Consider the following 15,580-nt stretch of genomic DNA (forward strand, 5'->3'; position numbering starts at 1 on the left):
AATAAAATAAATAGAATAATAAATATGTACAAATTATGCACCAGTGCTGTGGGGCAGGGAAGGGGGTAGAGCAGAGGGAGGGAGTTAGGGGCGATGGGGAGGGGAGGAGGAACAGAGGAAAAGGGGGGGCTCAGTCTGGGAAGGCCTCCTGGAGGAGGTGAGCTCTCAGTAGGGCTTTGAAGGGGGGAAGAGAGCCAGTTTGGCAGATGTGAGGAGGGAGGGTGTTACAAACCAGAGGTAGGACCTGGGCTCAGTCATTCCCAGTCATGCTGGTGGTTCCCCCAAATACCAGTTGGCTCCTTCTGTTTAACGTGGCTTCTTCCGTTTCCATTCCAGGTGTCAGGCGAGGTTTCTCACGTAGCTTTGTCAATCCGTCTCAGTCCCGAGACGTTCTCCCACCTGGGTTTTGCCGATCCCGGGCTTTGCCAAACCCAAACGCCGCCCGTTATGTAACTCTTGGGACTGGGGTGACGGAAATCATCACACTCATTCCTGTTTGTGAGCGAACCAAGTTAGGAGCATTACGTCTCCAGCAGTGAAAACCCAGTGCGTTAAACCCTGCTCCCTGGATGTTAAGGCTTATCCCGTCGCTTCTTAGAGGGGGCGTGGCATAGTGGAAAGAGCATGGGCTTGGGAGTCAGAGGTCATGGGTTCTAATCCTGGCTCCGCCACTTGTCTGCTTTGTGACCTTGGGCAAGCCACTTAACTTCTCTGTGCCTCAGTTACCTCATCTGGAAAATGGGGATGAAGACTGTGAGCCCCACGTGGGGCAACCTGATGACTTTGTATCTACCCCAGTGCTTAGAACAGTGCTTGGCATCTAGTAAGCGCTTAACAAATACCATTATTATTATTATTATTGCTATTCTTAACAAGGAAGTTCCACTGGGCTGCTTAAATTAGTTTTGATTATAATCAAAATGTATAAATTGCCTCTTCTAGGCGCTAATGTAAAATGTTTCTTAGCAATGGGAAATCTTATCGCCTGCTGCTAAAACTAATTGTTTACTTAGAGGAAATCACTCTTATTGGTAGTAAATGTTCTCTAAATTCTCTGGATTGCAATTTGCATACAATCTACATTCCACACCAGACAAGTTAGTGTCTGGAAAAAAAAAGGCAAACAGATTAGGAGGGATTTTATAGTCGTTGACATTTCGTTTTTGTGCTTTATTTTGAAAATGAGAATTTACTTCTTTCAAAGCAAGATTTTGACGTGTACTTTTCAGTTTTAATCAAAGATTCCTCTCTGTGATCACAGGACCAAAATTTGTCAGGATATTGAGAGACTGATTCATCAAAATGACATTATAGACAGAGTTCTGTACGATCTGGATAATCCCAGGTAAATATATTATTGTAGTAGCCTCTAACTGGATATTTTTATTTTTGCTTTTATAAATTGTCTTTTTATTGACTGCATTTCACATTGCAATTTTCAATCGAGAAATGTAGCCGTGAATCTTGATAATTGGAAGAAATGTATTCCAACATCATCAGCTTCCAATATCTTGTTCTAAATTGTATGTTTTAATTGCACTAGTGTTAAGTTATTAATGTACTGAGACAATTTTGAAGCACTTGAAAATTTTAAAATATGCAATATATTCTTTTGTCGACGTTGTTTGTTTTTGATTAAGAGATGATGAAGTACCCTGTCAAGAATAGTGGAAGATCCCAGGTGCAGTGTGGCCTAGTGGAAAGAACCTGGGCCTGGGAGCCAAAGTACCTGGGTTCTAATCCCGGTTCCCCACCATATTCCTTCCCTCTTTCTCCATCTCTGCAGTAATACTACTCTGCACTCCTCCACTCCTCTAGACTGTGAGCTTGTTGTGGGCAGGGATAGTCTCTCTTTATTGCTGTATTGTACTTTACCAAGCACTTAGTACAGTGCTCTGCACACAGTAAGCGCTCAATAAATATGACTGAATGAATAATCCTCGGGGACTTCAAGATCCACGTGACTGTTCCCGATGACCTTGACATTACCCGCTTCCTCTTACTCTACTTCACCCATTCACCAACTCGACCAAGTGCTCGATCTCAGTTATTTTTCATTTTTTTCATTTAATTGTAATTTATTGAGCACTTACTGTGTGCAGAGCACTGTACTAACCTCTACTCAACTCAACAATCTCCACCCTCCACTGACTCTGAAATCCCACTCTCCGGCCACAACCTGCTTCCTCTCTCATACTCCCCTTCCCCGCAGATCTGTCTTTTGAGGATTCAATCCCTATTCTCCCTTGTGAGCCTCACATTCATTCATTGTCATATTTATTGAGCGCTTACTCTGAGCAGAGCACTGCACTAAGCCCTTGGAAAGTACAATTCGGCAACAAATAGAGACAATCCATACCCAACAATGGGCTTACAGTCTAGAAGGGGGGAGACAGACAACAAAACAAAACAAACAGACAGGCATCAATAGCATTGATATAAATAGAATAATAGATATATGCACATCATTAATAAAATAAATAGAATAAGGAGCATGGCTCAGTGGAAAGAGCACAGGCTTTGGAGTCAGAGGTCATGGGTTCAAATCCTGGCTCTGCCAATTGTCAGCTGTGTGACTTTGGGCAAATCACTTAATTTCTCTGGGCCTCAGTTACCTCATCTGTAAAATGGGGATTAAGACTGTGAGCCCACCGTGGGACAATCTGATCACCTTGTAACCTCCCTAGCACTTAGAACAGTGCTTTGCACATAGTAAGCGCTTAATAAATGCCATCATCATTATTATTATTATTATATGTACATATATATACAAGTGCTATGGGGCGGGGGGTAGAGCAGAGGGAGAGATTTGGGGTGATGGGGAGGGGAGGCAGAACAGAGGAAAAGGGGGTGCTCAGTCTGGGAGATTCCGTGTCTCACACGAGGTAGGGCTGTGTCTCACCTGATTGTCTTGTTTCTATACAAGTGTTTAGTATGGTGCTTGATGTAGAGTAAGCACTTAAATATGACTAGTAATAATAATAATAATAGTAAGAAGAAGAACCCGCACGAAGGAATTGATTCTAGTGATAGTAGTTTGAGCGGTGCCAGTTACATGCTCTTCTCCCTGCCATCTGTGTTCCCCCTGGAACACAGCCAATCAATCCGTGCTGTTCATTGAGCGCTTACTATCTGCAGAGCACTGTCCTAAGTGCTTGGGAGAGGACAATACAACAGAACTAGCAGACATGCAGTGTGGCTCAGTGGAAAGAGCACGGGCTTTGGAGTCAGAGGTCATGGGTTCAAATCCTAGCTCTGCCCCTTGTCTGCTGTGTGACTTTGGGCAAGTCACTTCTCTGGGCCTCAGTTTCCTCATCTGTAAAATGGGGATTAAGACTGAGCCCCCCGTCGGACAACCTGATCACCTTGTAACCACCCCAGTACTTAGAACAGTGCTTTGCACATAGTAAGTGCTTAATAAATGCCATTATTATTATTAGACATGTTACCTGCCCATGAAGGCAAAAGTGAATTGATGCGCAAGGAATGCTTGAGCCTGGATTCTGCTTCTGTAGCAATGGGTTCAGACTGTGGCCTAGTGGAGAGAGCCTGGGAGTCAGAAGGACTTGGGTTCTAATGCTGGCTCTGCCACATGTCTGCTGTGTGACCTTGGGAGAGTCTCTTCACATCTCTGTGCCTCAGTTACCTGATCTGGAAAATGGGGATTAAGACTGTAAGCCCTAGGTGGGACTTTAAGCCCTAGCCTCTAGACTGTAAACTCGTTGCGGGCAGGGAATGGGTCTGTTTATTGTTGTACTGCCTTTTCCCAAGAGCTTAGCATAGTGCTCTGCACGCAGTAAGTGTTCAATAAATGCTGTCGAATGAATGAATGACAGGGACTATGTCCAACCTGACTAGTTTATATCTACTCCAGCCCTTAGTACAGTGTGTGACACATAGTAAGCTCTTAACAAATATCCCCCCCCCCAAAAAAAATACCACACAAAGACCTCTTCTTTGGTTCCAACAACCAAAAAAAAAGAATACCACACAAAGATTTCATCTTTGGCTCCAACAGCCATGTTGGAAATGGAGTGGAGACAGCAGGGAGTCAAAGTAAGTGGACTGTAAGCTCGTCGTGGGCAGGAAAAGTGTCTGTTTATTGTTATATTGTCCTCTCCCAAACGCTTAGTACAGTGCTTTGCATACAGTAAGCAACCAATAAATATGACTGACTGACCGACTGGACTGCTCCCCTGTTTCAGCCTCCGCTTCCCCTCATTTCACCTTGTGAAGAAGTCTGAATGAACGGACATGAGTAAATGCTCTCCTGAGTTTAATTTTTACAGTAGAAGTTTGTCTCTCTAAAGTTGAGGGAAATCGTCATATTTTGGGAGAGGGAGCAAAAAAGAAGGGAGCAAAAAAGAAGGTTTTGTTATTTTCCTGGAATGCGTACCCACTCTGTGAAATAAATATGTGCATAATTTATTTGCAAGTCTTCGATTAGTTTTGTTTACCGCTTTAAGTCTGAAAGTGTCTTTGACGTATTGCTTGTTTTCTTAAAGCTTTTCAGTTCCAAAAGAGGGAGATGTTTTGAAGTTTAATTCCAAATTTGAGTCCGGGAATCTGCGCAAAGTTATTCAGATTAGAAAGTAAGCTATTTTTCCGTTGCTCATTCAGCGTTTGCGTGGGACATTAATTCCTCTTCAAGAAATTGATTTATCTCTGTTCATCCTCAGAAACGAGTACGATCTTATTCTGAACTCCGACATTAACAGCAATCATTATCATCAATGGTTTTACTTTGAAGTCAGTGGCATGAGAACAGGTGTTGGATACAGGTTTAATATCATCAACTGTGAAAAATCCAACAGCCAATTTAATTACGGTAAGACCATTTTCCTCCCCCTCCTGATTCAATCAGTCAATCCGTGATTTTGATTGAGCACATACTTTGCGCAGAGTGCTGTGCTAGGTGCTTGGGAAACTACAGCAGAGTAGGCAGAGGGGATCGTTTTTTTCTAATTGGATTAAGCATTTACTATGTGTCCAAGATTTTTCTAAGCACTGAGGTAGGTACAAGTTAATTGTCGGACAGACACAGGCCCCGTCCCTCATGGGGAGAAGCTCCGTGGTGTAGTGGAAAGAGCAGGGGCTTGGGAGTCAGAGGTCATGGGTTCTAATCCCAGCTCCGCCACTTCTCTGCTGTGTGAACTTGGGCAAGCCACTTAACTCCTCTGGGCCTCAGTTACTTCATCTGTAAAATGGGGGTGAAGATTGTGAGCTCCATGTGGGACAACCTGATTACAGTGTATGTACCTCAGTGCTTAGAACAGTGCTTGGCACATAGTAAGTGCTCAACAAATACCATGATTATTATTATTATTATTTCAGCTCTGCGTTTTCACATCCAAACCCTGTGACCAAAATAAAATTACTTCGATTCCCAAATTGGGTCTGTGTACTGAAGTCGGGGAATGATCTACCTTCGAAGGGGACATCTAATAACAATCATCTTAATTATGGTATTTGTTAAACACCTGTTATTTGCCAGGCACTATACTAAGTGCTGGGGTGGAGACAAGCAAATGGGGTTGGACACAGTCCTTGCCCCACGTGGGGCTCACAGTCTCAATCCCCATTTTCCAGGTGAGGTAACTGAGGCCCAGAGAAATGAAGTGACTTTCCCAAGGTCACACAGCAGATGAGTGGCGAGGCCGGGATTAGAACCCATATCCTTCAGGCTCCCAGGCCTGGGCTCTAACCACTATGCCATGCTGCTTCCCCACTGAACTCGGGAAACAAACCCCGTGGAATGTAACAGGGGTTAAAGTGATGCTGCTTGACACCATTAACTTGAGGTCATCCTGGGGCTCCTGGGATTTTAAGAGATCTCTTTTATTGAAGGAAAGAGTGAAGCTCTCACATTTGTTGTCAGGCAGCGTCTAAATAGTATCTGGGCTTTAAAAAGCCAAATGACAGGTCACTGGGAGATAAACTCAAATGGAAAATGAGCTGCCAATATTTCGTGAAATGAAAACCTCAAGTCTCAAGCATTTGCTACACCGTCCTCTCCTGGTTCTCCTCTTATCTCTCCAGTCGTTCATTCTCAGTCTCTTTTGCAGGCTCCTCCTCCCCCTCCCATCCCCTTACTGTGGGGGTTCCCCAAGGTTCAGTTCTTGGTCCCTTTCTGTTCTCGATCTACACTCACTCCCTTGGTGACCTCATTCGCTCCCATGGCTTCAACTATCATCTCTACGCTGATGACACCCAAATCTACATCTCTGCCCCTGCTCTCTCCCCCTCCCTCCAGGCTTGCATCTCCTCCTGCCTTCAGGACATCTCCATTTGGATGTCTGCCCGCCACCTAAAACTCAACATGTCCAAGACTGAACTCCTTGTCTTCCCTCCCAAACCCTGCCCTCTCCCTGACTTTCCCATCACCATTGACGGCACTACCATCCTTCCCGTCTCACTAGCCTGCAACCTTGGTGTCATCCTCGACTCCGCTCTCTCATTCACCCCTCACATCCAAGCCATCACCAAAACCTGCGGGTCTCAGCTCCGCAACATTGCCAAGATCCGCCCTTTCCTCTCCATCCAAATCACTACCCTGCTCGTTCAAGCTCTTATCCTATCCTGTCTGGACTACTGCATCAGCCTCCTCTCTGATCTCCCATCCTCGTGTCTCTCCCCACTTCAATCCATACTTCATGCCGCTGCCCGGATTGTCTTTGTCCAGAAGCGCTCTGGGCATGTTACTCCCCTCCTCAAAAATCTCCAGTGGCTACCAATCAATCTGCGCATCAGGCAGGAACTCCTCACCCTTGGCTTCAAGGCTCTCCATCACCTCGCCCCCTCCTACCTCACCTCCCTTCTCTCCTTCTACAGCCCAGCCCGCACCCTCCGCTCCTCTGCCGCTAATCTCCTTACCGTGCCTCGTTCTCGCCCGTCCCGCCGTCGACACCCAGCCCACGTCATCCCCCTGGCCTGGAATGCCCTCCCTCTGCCCATGCGCCAAGCTAGCTCTCTTCCTCCCTTCAAGGCCCTACTGAGAGCTCACCTCCTCCAGGAGGCCTTCCCAGACTGAGCCCCCTCCTTCCTCTCCCCCTCCTCCCCCTTTCATCCCCCCAGTTTTACCTCCTTCCCTTCCCCACAGCACCTGTATATATATATGTTTGTACATATTTATTACTCCATTTATTTTACTTGTACATATCTATTTTATTTTATTTTGTTAATATGTTTAGTTTTGTTCTCTGTCTCCTCCTTCTAGACTGTGAGTCCACTGTTGGGTAGGGACTGTCTCTATATGTTGCCAACTTGTACTTCCCAAGTGCTTAGTACAGTGCTCTGCACACAGTAAGCGCTCAATAAATACGATTGATTGATTGATTGCTACCACTGCAGCTCCCTGCAATGGAAATTGGCCCCAAAGAAACAAATCATTTGCTTTCCAGGATACATAAACTTGCATCTTTGGAAAATTCTTATCCTAGCCAGCTGGAAGTTGTCCATTGGCAACTTCAGGCAAACTGAGAGGTCTCAATCGGCGCATACCAAAGTTCACTTGACCGGACAAGCTTTTTATGTATCAAGTAATACTGCAAGCTGCTGAAAGCAAACAAACTGCTGATGGTCTTTGCCTTCATGAGGTGAAGAGGTTATAACTTGCTCCCAATTGTCAGAAGCTTGACAGTCTTGCACAGAAAATGTGAAACTGACACTCTAAAATTTGTTTATGAATAATCGAAGACTCCTTAAGTTAATGTAATAATAGCACATAGATGGATTTGGAAAGGTTAATGGGATGCATTTGGTTCAGCCGCATAAACAGAATTTTCCAGCACATTTGAAAATGTTCAATAAGCTTTTTTGTTACTATAAAAACATTTTGCCTTCCAAAAGGCATCTTTTTTTTTAAAAAAACCCCATAGTTATCTTTAAATGGGTTGATAAAAGAGCTTAATAAGTGTATTTTTGTATGCTTTTATGTTTGACTAGAATTAGACGGTATTGCACGCAATGTTCCACATTAATGGAAATTTGTAGTTGAGCCAAAATATTCAGGGGCTTGAAAAGAATCAGTTGTCAGTTAAAAGTGCTAGAAAAAATAAGTTAACATAAGCTGTGTTTTATCTTTTGGTTTGGCTTTTTTCGAAAATGAAATTCTGTCAATCTACAGTATTTGAGATTTTTCTGAACTGCTGTAACCAGGTCAAAAATGGCACCTTCCTTAAGATTTAAGTGTAGCTCTCCCCACAGAACGGTTTTAAAGTGAAGCCGACAGATTCATTAAGTCTAATTTTGGACATGAGGATCCAAGCCGAGGAAAATGTCAAAATGCCTCAATTTTCCTCGCTCAGACATTTAAAAAAGTGAGTCGGGTTCCATGCACATGAATATTGCCAGCCGTTCCTTCATTTTAGTCACAGTGCTGCATTAATTTAATGTAAATCTACGCAGGACTTACTGACTACTTAGGAAGCTAGAGGCAAACAATCCAGTTTTTAGTGACCTAAAGCACACCCGCAGCAGGTTGAAAGCTGCCTGGAAAATTAATACTGATTTTTGAACCGAGAGTTTGCTCCTTAGGGAGGTTTCATTTGGAAGTACTGTTGTCACTTGCATTACATTAGTTTTATTTACAGTGATTTGAACTTGCCCAGGTTTTGGGGGTTTTGGGTGTCTGTGTGTGTTTGTTTTCTCCCCAGAGGGAGAAGGCGTCAGCGAAAGGATGGCATCTGAGACCTTACTCCTAAAACTGGGGTTTTTTTACCCAGATTCACTGGATCCGACCAGTGATGTGAAGCAGCGTGGCGTAGTGGCCACAGTCCGGGCCTGGGAGTGAGCAGGTCATGGGTTCTAATGCCCGGCCCTCCCCCAGCTTGCCTGCTGTGGGACCTTGGGCAAGTCACCTTTCTGTGCCTCGGTTATCACATCTGTAAAATGGGGATTGAGATCGTGAGCCCTATGTGGGACAAGTCCAACCCAATTAGCTTGTATCTCCCCCGGTGCTTAGAATAGTGCCTAGCACGTAGTAAGTGCTGAGCAAATTCATTCATTCATTCATTCAATTGTATTTATGGACTGCTTACTGTGTACAGAGCACTGTACTAAGCTCTTGGGAAGTACAAGTCGGCAACATATAGAGACAGTCCCTACCCAACAACAGCTCAAAGTCTAGAAGGGGGATACTGACAACAAAACAAAACATGTAGACAGATCATTCATTCATTCAATTGTATTTATTGAGTGCTTACTTGTGCAGAGCATTGTACTAAGTGCTTGGGAAGTCCAAGTTGGCAACATACAGAGACGGTCCCTACCCAAAAGTGGGCTCACAGTCTAGAAGGGGGAGACAGAGAACAAAACAAGACATATTAACAAAATAAAATAAATAGAATAAACATGTACAAATAAAATGAATAGAGTAATAATAAATAGAGTAATAATAGATAAATAGAGTAATAGTAGAGTAATAATAAATAAATAAATAGAGTAATAATAAATAGAGTAATAAATAAGTAGAGTAATAATAGAGTAATGATAAATAGAGTAATAATAAATAAGTAGAGTAATAATAAATAAATAGAGTAATCATAAATAAATAGACCCATCAGACTCCATGAGTGTGTGTTTGGGTGTTTATAATGTTTGTGTCTGCATCTTTGCATCCCCCTCTAGACTACAAGCTCGTGTGGGCAGGGAACACCAACTCTGTTACACTGTACTCTCCCAAGTGCTTAGTTCAGTGCTCTGCACACAGGAAGTGCTCAATAAAGATGATTGATTGCTTGATCAATCATGTTCAAGACTGTCCACGACTGAACTCCTTGTCTTCCCTCCCAAACCCTGCCCTCTCCCTGACTTTCCCATCTCTGTTGATGGCACTACCATCCTTCCTGTCTCACAAGCCCGCAACCTTGGTGTCATCCTCGACTGCGCTCTCTCATTTACCGTGCACATCCAAGCCGTCACCAAAACCTGCCAGTCTCAGCTCCGCAACATTGCCAAGATCTGCCCTTTCCTCTCCATCCAAACTGCTACCCTGCTCGTTCAAGCTCTCATCCTATCCCGTCTGGACTACTGTATCAGCCTTCTCTCTGATCTCCCATCCTCATGTCTCTCTCCACTTCAATCCATACTTCATGCTGCTGCCCGGATTGTCTTTGTCCAGAAACGCTCTGGGCACGTTACTCCCCTCCTCAAAAATCTCCAGTGGCTACCAATCAATCTGCGTATCAGGCAGAAACTCCTCACCCTCGGCTTCAAGGCTCTCCATCACCTCGCCCCCTCCTACCTCACCTCCCTTCTCTCCTCCTACAGCCCAGCCCGCACCCTCCGCTCCTCTGCTGCTAATCTCCTCACCGTGCCTCGTTCTCGCCTGTCCCGCCATCGACCCCTGGCCCACGTCATATCCCGGGCCTGGAATGCCCTCCCTCTGCCCATTCGCCAAGCTAGCTCTCTTCCTCCCTTCAAGGCCCTACTGAGAGCTCACCTCCTCCAGGAGGCCTTCCCAGACTGAGCCCCTTCCTTCCTCTCCCCCTCGTCCCCCTCTCCATCTCCCCCATCTTACCTCCTTCCCTTCCCCACAGCACCTGTATATATGTATATATGTCTGTACATATTTATTACTCTATTTATTTATTTTACTTGTACATAGCTATTCTATTTATTTTATTTTGTTAGTATGTATGTTTGGTTTTGTTCTCTGTCTCCCCCTTTTAGACTGTGAGCCCACTGTTGGGTAGGGACTGTCTCTATATGTTGCCAACTTGTACTTCCCAAGCGTTTAGTACAGTACTCTGCACACAGTAAGCGCTCAATAAATACGATTGATTGATTGTGTGAGGCTTTGTGGCTGACTGATCTGTTTACAACTGTGTGGGTTTTAAGTAATAAAAACAATAATAATAATAATGGAATTTGTTAAGCGTTTACTATGTGCCAAGCACTGTTCTAAGCGCTGGGGGAGATACAAGTTTATCAGGTTGTTCCAGGGCTCACAGTCTTAATCCCCATTTTATAGATGCAGTGACTGGGGCACAGAGAAGTTAAGTGACTTGCCCAAAGTCACACAGCTGACAAGTGGCAGAGCTGGGATTAGAAACCACGACCTCTGACTCCCAAGACCATGCTTTTTCATTCATTCAGTCAGTCGTATTTACTGAGCACTTACTGTGTGCAGAGCACTGTACTAAACGCTTGGGAAGTACAAGTTGGCAACATATAGAGACGGTCTCTATGCAACAGCAGGTTTCCACTAAGCCATGCTGCCCAGGTCTTTCTTGCCATGCCTCTGCCAGAAAATTCTGGTAATTTTTCTATAAACCAGTCCCTAGGGAGTGTCATGCATTTAGACAACTTTCTTATACGGACCCACTTTATCTCTAAAGTACAGCACGTTCAAACTACAATTTTAAGATTAGTGCAAATATGCGTTCTTTTCCAGCCTTGACATGCTGCTTATCAACTTCCTCTATGATAAGACAAAATGTAGCTCTGCTTAAGTCCTTACTGACAAAAACAGCTCCCCTCCTGCCACAATCCCCAGAACCAAATCCCATGTTCCTCCTGCTACTGCACTGGACAACCTCGGGGAAATTGATAAAGTCCAGGCTAGTAGACTGGTAACAGGTCTAAGAGCTGTAGTAATCCTTGGTACACACGATGTAATCTCACAGAAAATATACCTTCCATCTACAGAACCTTAATCTAGTATGCCTCATCTGATTTGTGACAAAACTACTGTTTTGTCAGAAAATAAATGCTATTATCAAATCTTCTTAATGCTAACTCATTTTAACAGATAGCTGCACTAATCCTAAGCACTAAGCACTGAGGTTTATAGAATAAGTGATTTAGTTGGTCTGGACTCACGAGAAGATAGCTCTATCAGGACAAAGCCAAGTCTATTTAGGTACCTGAATAACTTCCTGGAGAAGCATAAATATTTGTGGTGAATCCGGATGCATAACCTAATCTTTAGATACTGAGAACAAACTTACAGAATAATGTCATATGACAAAACATGTAGACAGGTGACAAAACATGTAGACAGGTAGACATGTAGCAAATGCCACAGTTACTATTATTATTATTAGACTGTAAGCTTGTTGTTTTGTCTTCTCCCAAGCGCTTAGTGTAGCTCTCTGCAGCAGGTAAGCGCGTAGTAAGTACGACTGACTGATTGCAAAGTACCTCTGTATTCATGAGCCGTGGAGTGCTTTGCAGATACTCAAGAGCCAGAGGCATTTGAAGGCCTGAGACTTGGATTTTGGGACCTGACATTGTAATTTAGATCCACTAGTAATAATGATAATGAATTAATGATTGTGTGTGACCTCTCTGGACCTCAGTTTCCTCATCTGTACAATGGGGACTCAGTATTCTGCATGGCTTAGTGAATAGAGCACAGGCTTGGGAGTCAAGGTTATGGGTTCTAATTCCGGCTCTGCCACTTGTCAGCTGTGTGACCCTGGGCAAGTCACTTCACTTCGCTGTGCCTCAGTTCTCTCATCTGTAAAATGAGGATTAAGACTGTGAGCCCCACGTGGGACAGGGACTGTGTCCAACCCAATTTGCTTGTATCCATCCTGGCGCTTAGTACAGTGCCTAGCAAATGCTTAACAAATACCATTATTATTATTATTATTATTATTCAGTTCAATATAATGGAGAAGATGTCACTGAGACCTTAACCCTTACTCCTCAAACTGGGCTTCTTTACCCAGTTTGCCTGGATCTCACCTTTGCTCCTGTTCATCAGTCACATAATTTTCCCTAAAAATTTCCTATTTCAAAGCAAATGGAGATGGTCGCTTTATTGGCAATGAATTCTGCCAGTTATATTGATGCCTGTTGTACTTGTTTTGATGTCTGTCTTCCCCCTTCTAGACTAAGCCCGGTATGGGCAGGGATTGTCTCTGTTGCTGAATTGTACTTTCCAATCACTTAGTACAGTGCTCAGCACACAGTAAGCGCTCAATAAATATGATCTAATGAATGAATTGAATGAATGAATCGCTGCTGTATCCTTCAGATACTTCTGCGGTCAAAAGGGATCCCCCAGCTGAGTCCGACGGAGAGAAACTTCCTTGTATCTACCCCAGTGCTTGACACATAGTAAGCTTAACAAATACCGTTATGAATAATAAATGAAGCTCCTTGTGGTCAGGAAATGTGTCAACTCATTATTCGGTACTGCCCTAGTGTAGTTCACTGCACCAAATGGGCGCTCAGTCAGTTCTGCTCCTCTTCCTCCTCCTCTTCTTCCTTCTCCTCCTCCTGCTACTACCGCTCCCAATCAATCATACTACTGTTACTAATGATTAGTAATAATAGTCATGGCATTTGTTAAGCGCTTAACCCTGTGCCAGGCACTGGCTTGGATCCAAGTGAATCAGGTCGGGCACAGACCGTCCCACGTGGGGCTCACAATCTCAATCCCCATTTTGCAGATGAGGTAACTGAGGGCCAAAGAAGTGAAGTGACTCTCCCAAGGCCACCCAGCAGACAAATGGCAGAGCCGGAATTACCACTCCTCTTAGTACTACCATTTTTATGGTTAAATGGAGGCATAATCATTTCCTGATTTTGGTATTGGGAATTTTATTTCTAATAATGGCATATTTTTCTCTTAAAGGTATGCAGCCCCTGATGTATTCAGTCCAGGAGGCATTAAAGTCCAGACCATGGTGGAGTCGTGTGGGTGTCGATATCTGTTATTACAAGTAAGTCATTTAAGAATATGTAGGTGCGCTAATGTTTGTAGTTGCTATCGGAAGAGATGAAAGGAACACTGTGCTCATACTTTTCACTCATCATTAAAGGATTATGCACACACATTTGAAGGGTTACTATAGTATGTTTGAAAATCAATGACTGTCTTCAAACTCTTCATTATTATCTATCAGGGTTTTTAGGGGAAGGCTGCTGACTGACCATTTTTCACGTCCACCATGGATCGAGCCTGAGGATCTTAAAGCCATAGCAATTTTGGTTGGATATTCGAAAGAATTTCTGACTGTGAAGGGGCTAAAACCCTGGAATAGGATAGCAGAGATGGTAGTGGAGTGGCCAGCCCTGGAGGGGCTCCCCCTCTCCATCCCCCCCCGCCTTACCTCCTTCCCTTCCCCACAGCACCTGTATATATGTATATATGTTTGTACGTATTTATTACTCTATTTATTTTACTTGTACATATCTATTCTATTTATTTTACTTTGTTAATATGTTTTATTTCGTTCTCTGTCTCCCCCTTCTAGACTGTGAGCCCACTGTTGGGTAGGGACCGTCTCTATATGTTGCCAACTTGTACTTCCCAAGCGCTTAGTACAGTGCTCTGCACACAGTAAGCGCTCAATAAATACGATTGATTGATTGGAGGGGTTTAGGCAAAGAGGGTCTCTCTGGGATAATAATAATAATAATAATAATTGTGGTATTGAAGCACTTACGATGCTCCAGGCACTGTACTAAGCTCTGGGGTGGGTACAAGGTAATTGAGTTGGACACTGTCCTTGTCTCACACAGGGCTCACAGTCTTAATCCCCATTTTATGGATGAGGGAACTGAGGCCCAGAGAAGTGAAGTGACTTGTCCAAGGTCACACAGCAGACAAGTGGTGGAACCGGGATTAGAACCCAGGTCCTTCCGACTCCCAGACCCGTGATGTATCCACTAGGCCAGGCTGCTTCTCATGCTGGGTTCCCTCCGGGGCTATTTTTCTCTGACCGTGTGATACGGAAGCCACTTATAACAAAAGGAAGACCCTAAAATCTGTTGAAGAAATGGACACATTTCCATTGTGAGGCTTGTGTAGATGGGCGAAGTTTGAAAAGAGATTGCTTCTTCAATGTAAGTCAGAAGCATGACGAGCTTATTAAGGGAGCTCGTTATTCACTCATTCATTCATTCAATTGTATTTACTGAGTGCTTACTGTGTGCAGAGCACTGTACTAAGCGCTTGGGAAGTACAAGTCGGCAACATATAGAGACGGTCCCTACCCAACAACGGGCTTACAGTCTTGCGGCATCGACGTATGCCATAGAAATGTGAAAATGTTGATCCCTGTTACTTTGGTCTTTGGGTGTACCTGGTGGATTCTCTGTTAGAAGTGCATTTTGGTCTGTTAAAATTGGTTAAGGAGTCTTGACTTTTCTCTTTTGGGCTTTTCAGCGTTTTGGCCGTAGTAAAAAGAGCACAGAAGATGAAAAATGTTGGAAATCAAATTTCTTGTTCTCTCTCCTTGCAGGAATCATTTCTCAAGAAGTTCCATTGCGGCTGGCGGGCAGAAAGGAAAATCTTACTATACAATTACATTCACAGTCAATTTCCCTCACAAAGATGATGTTTGCTACTTTGCTTACCACTATCCATATACATACTCAACTTTGAGGGTGAGATAATCATTGATCTGGGTTACTTTAATTTGCATATATAGCAATATATTATATACATGAGCATCCCATAATTTAAGCATCATTTTTCCTTGTAAGGTAACATTTGTTCCCAAATAATCACCTAAAAGAATCATGAAAAAAAAACCACTCGTGTAAAAAATCAACTAGATAATATTGGAAACTAGTAAAAACATTCAGTGAAAAAAAATTAAGGAAGGAAATACGGGTGATT

The 15,580-nt window shown here is 43.7% G+C and overlaps 1 protein-coding gene across 7 annotated transcripts in view; it reads left to right on the top strand.

Moving 5' to 3' along the window:
* Positions 1-15,580, top strand: part of AGTPBP1 (ATP/GTP binding protein 1) — a 206,716-nt gene that overhangs the window by 133,710 nt on the left and 57,426 nt on the right. For all 7 annotated transcript variants that reach the window (XR_005456615.1, XM_038769831.1, XM_038769830.1 and 4 more), the window contains 5 exons: positions 1,262-1,345; positions 4,506-4,592; positions 4,680-4,828; positions 13,589-13,676; positions 15,201-15,345. Coding sequence is in view for 6 of the 7 variants with exons in the window: in XM_038769831.1 (XP_038625759.1) it covers positions 1,262-1,345; positions 4,506-4,592; positions 4,680-4,828; positions 13,589-13,676; positions 15,201-15,345 (553 nt within the window). In the remaining variant the exon portion in view is untranslated. The remainder of the gene's footprint in view (positions 1-1,261; positions 1,346-4,505; positions 4,593-4,679; positions 4,829-13,588; positions 13,677-15,200; positions 15,346-15,580) is intronic.

This window comes from Tachyglossus aculeatus, chromosome X4 (genome assembly GCF_015852505.1).
Source record: "Tachyglossus aculeatus isolate mTacAcu1 chromosome X4, mTacAcu1.pri, whole genome shotgun sequence".
NCBI classification, from domain to species: Eukaryota; Metazoa; Chordata; class Mammalia; order Monotremata; family Tachyglossidae; genus Tachyglossus; species Tachyglossus aculeatus.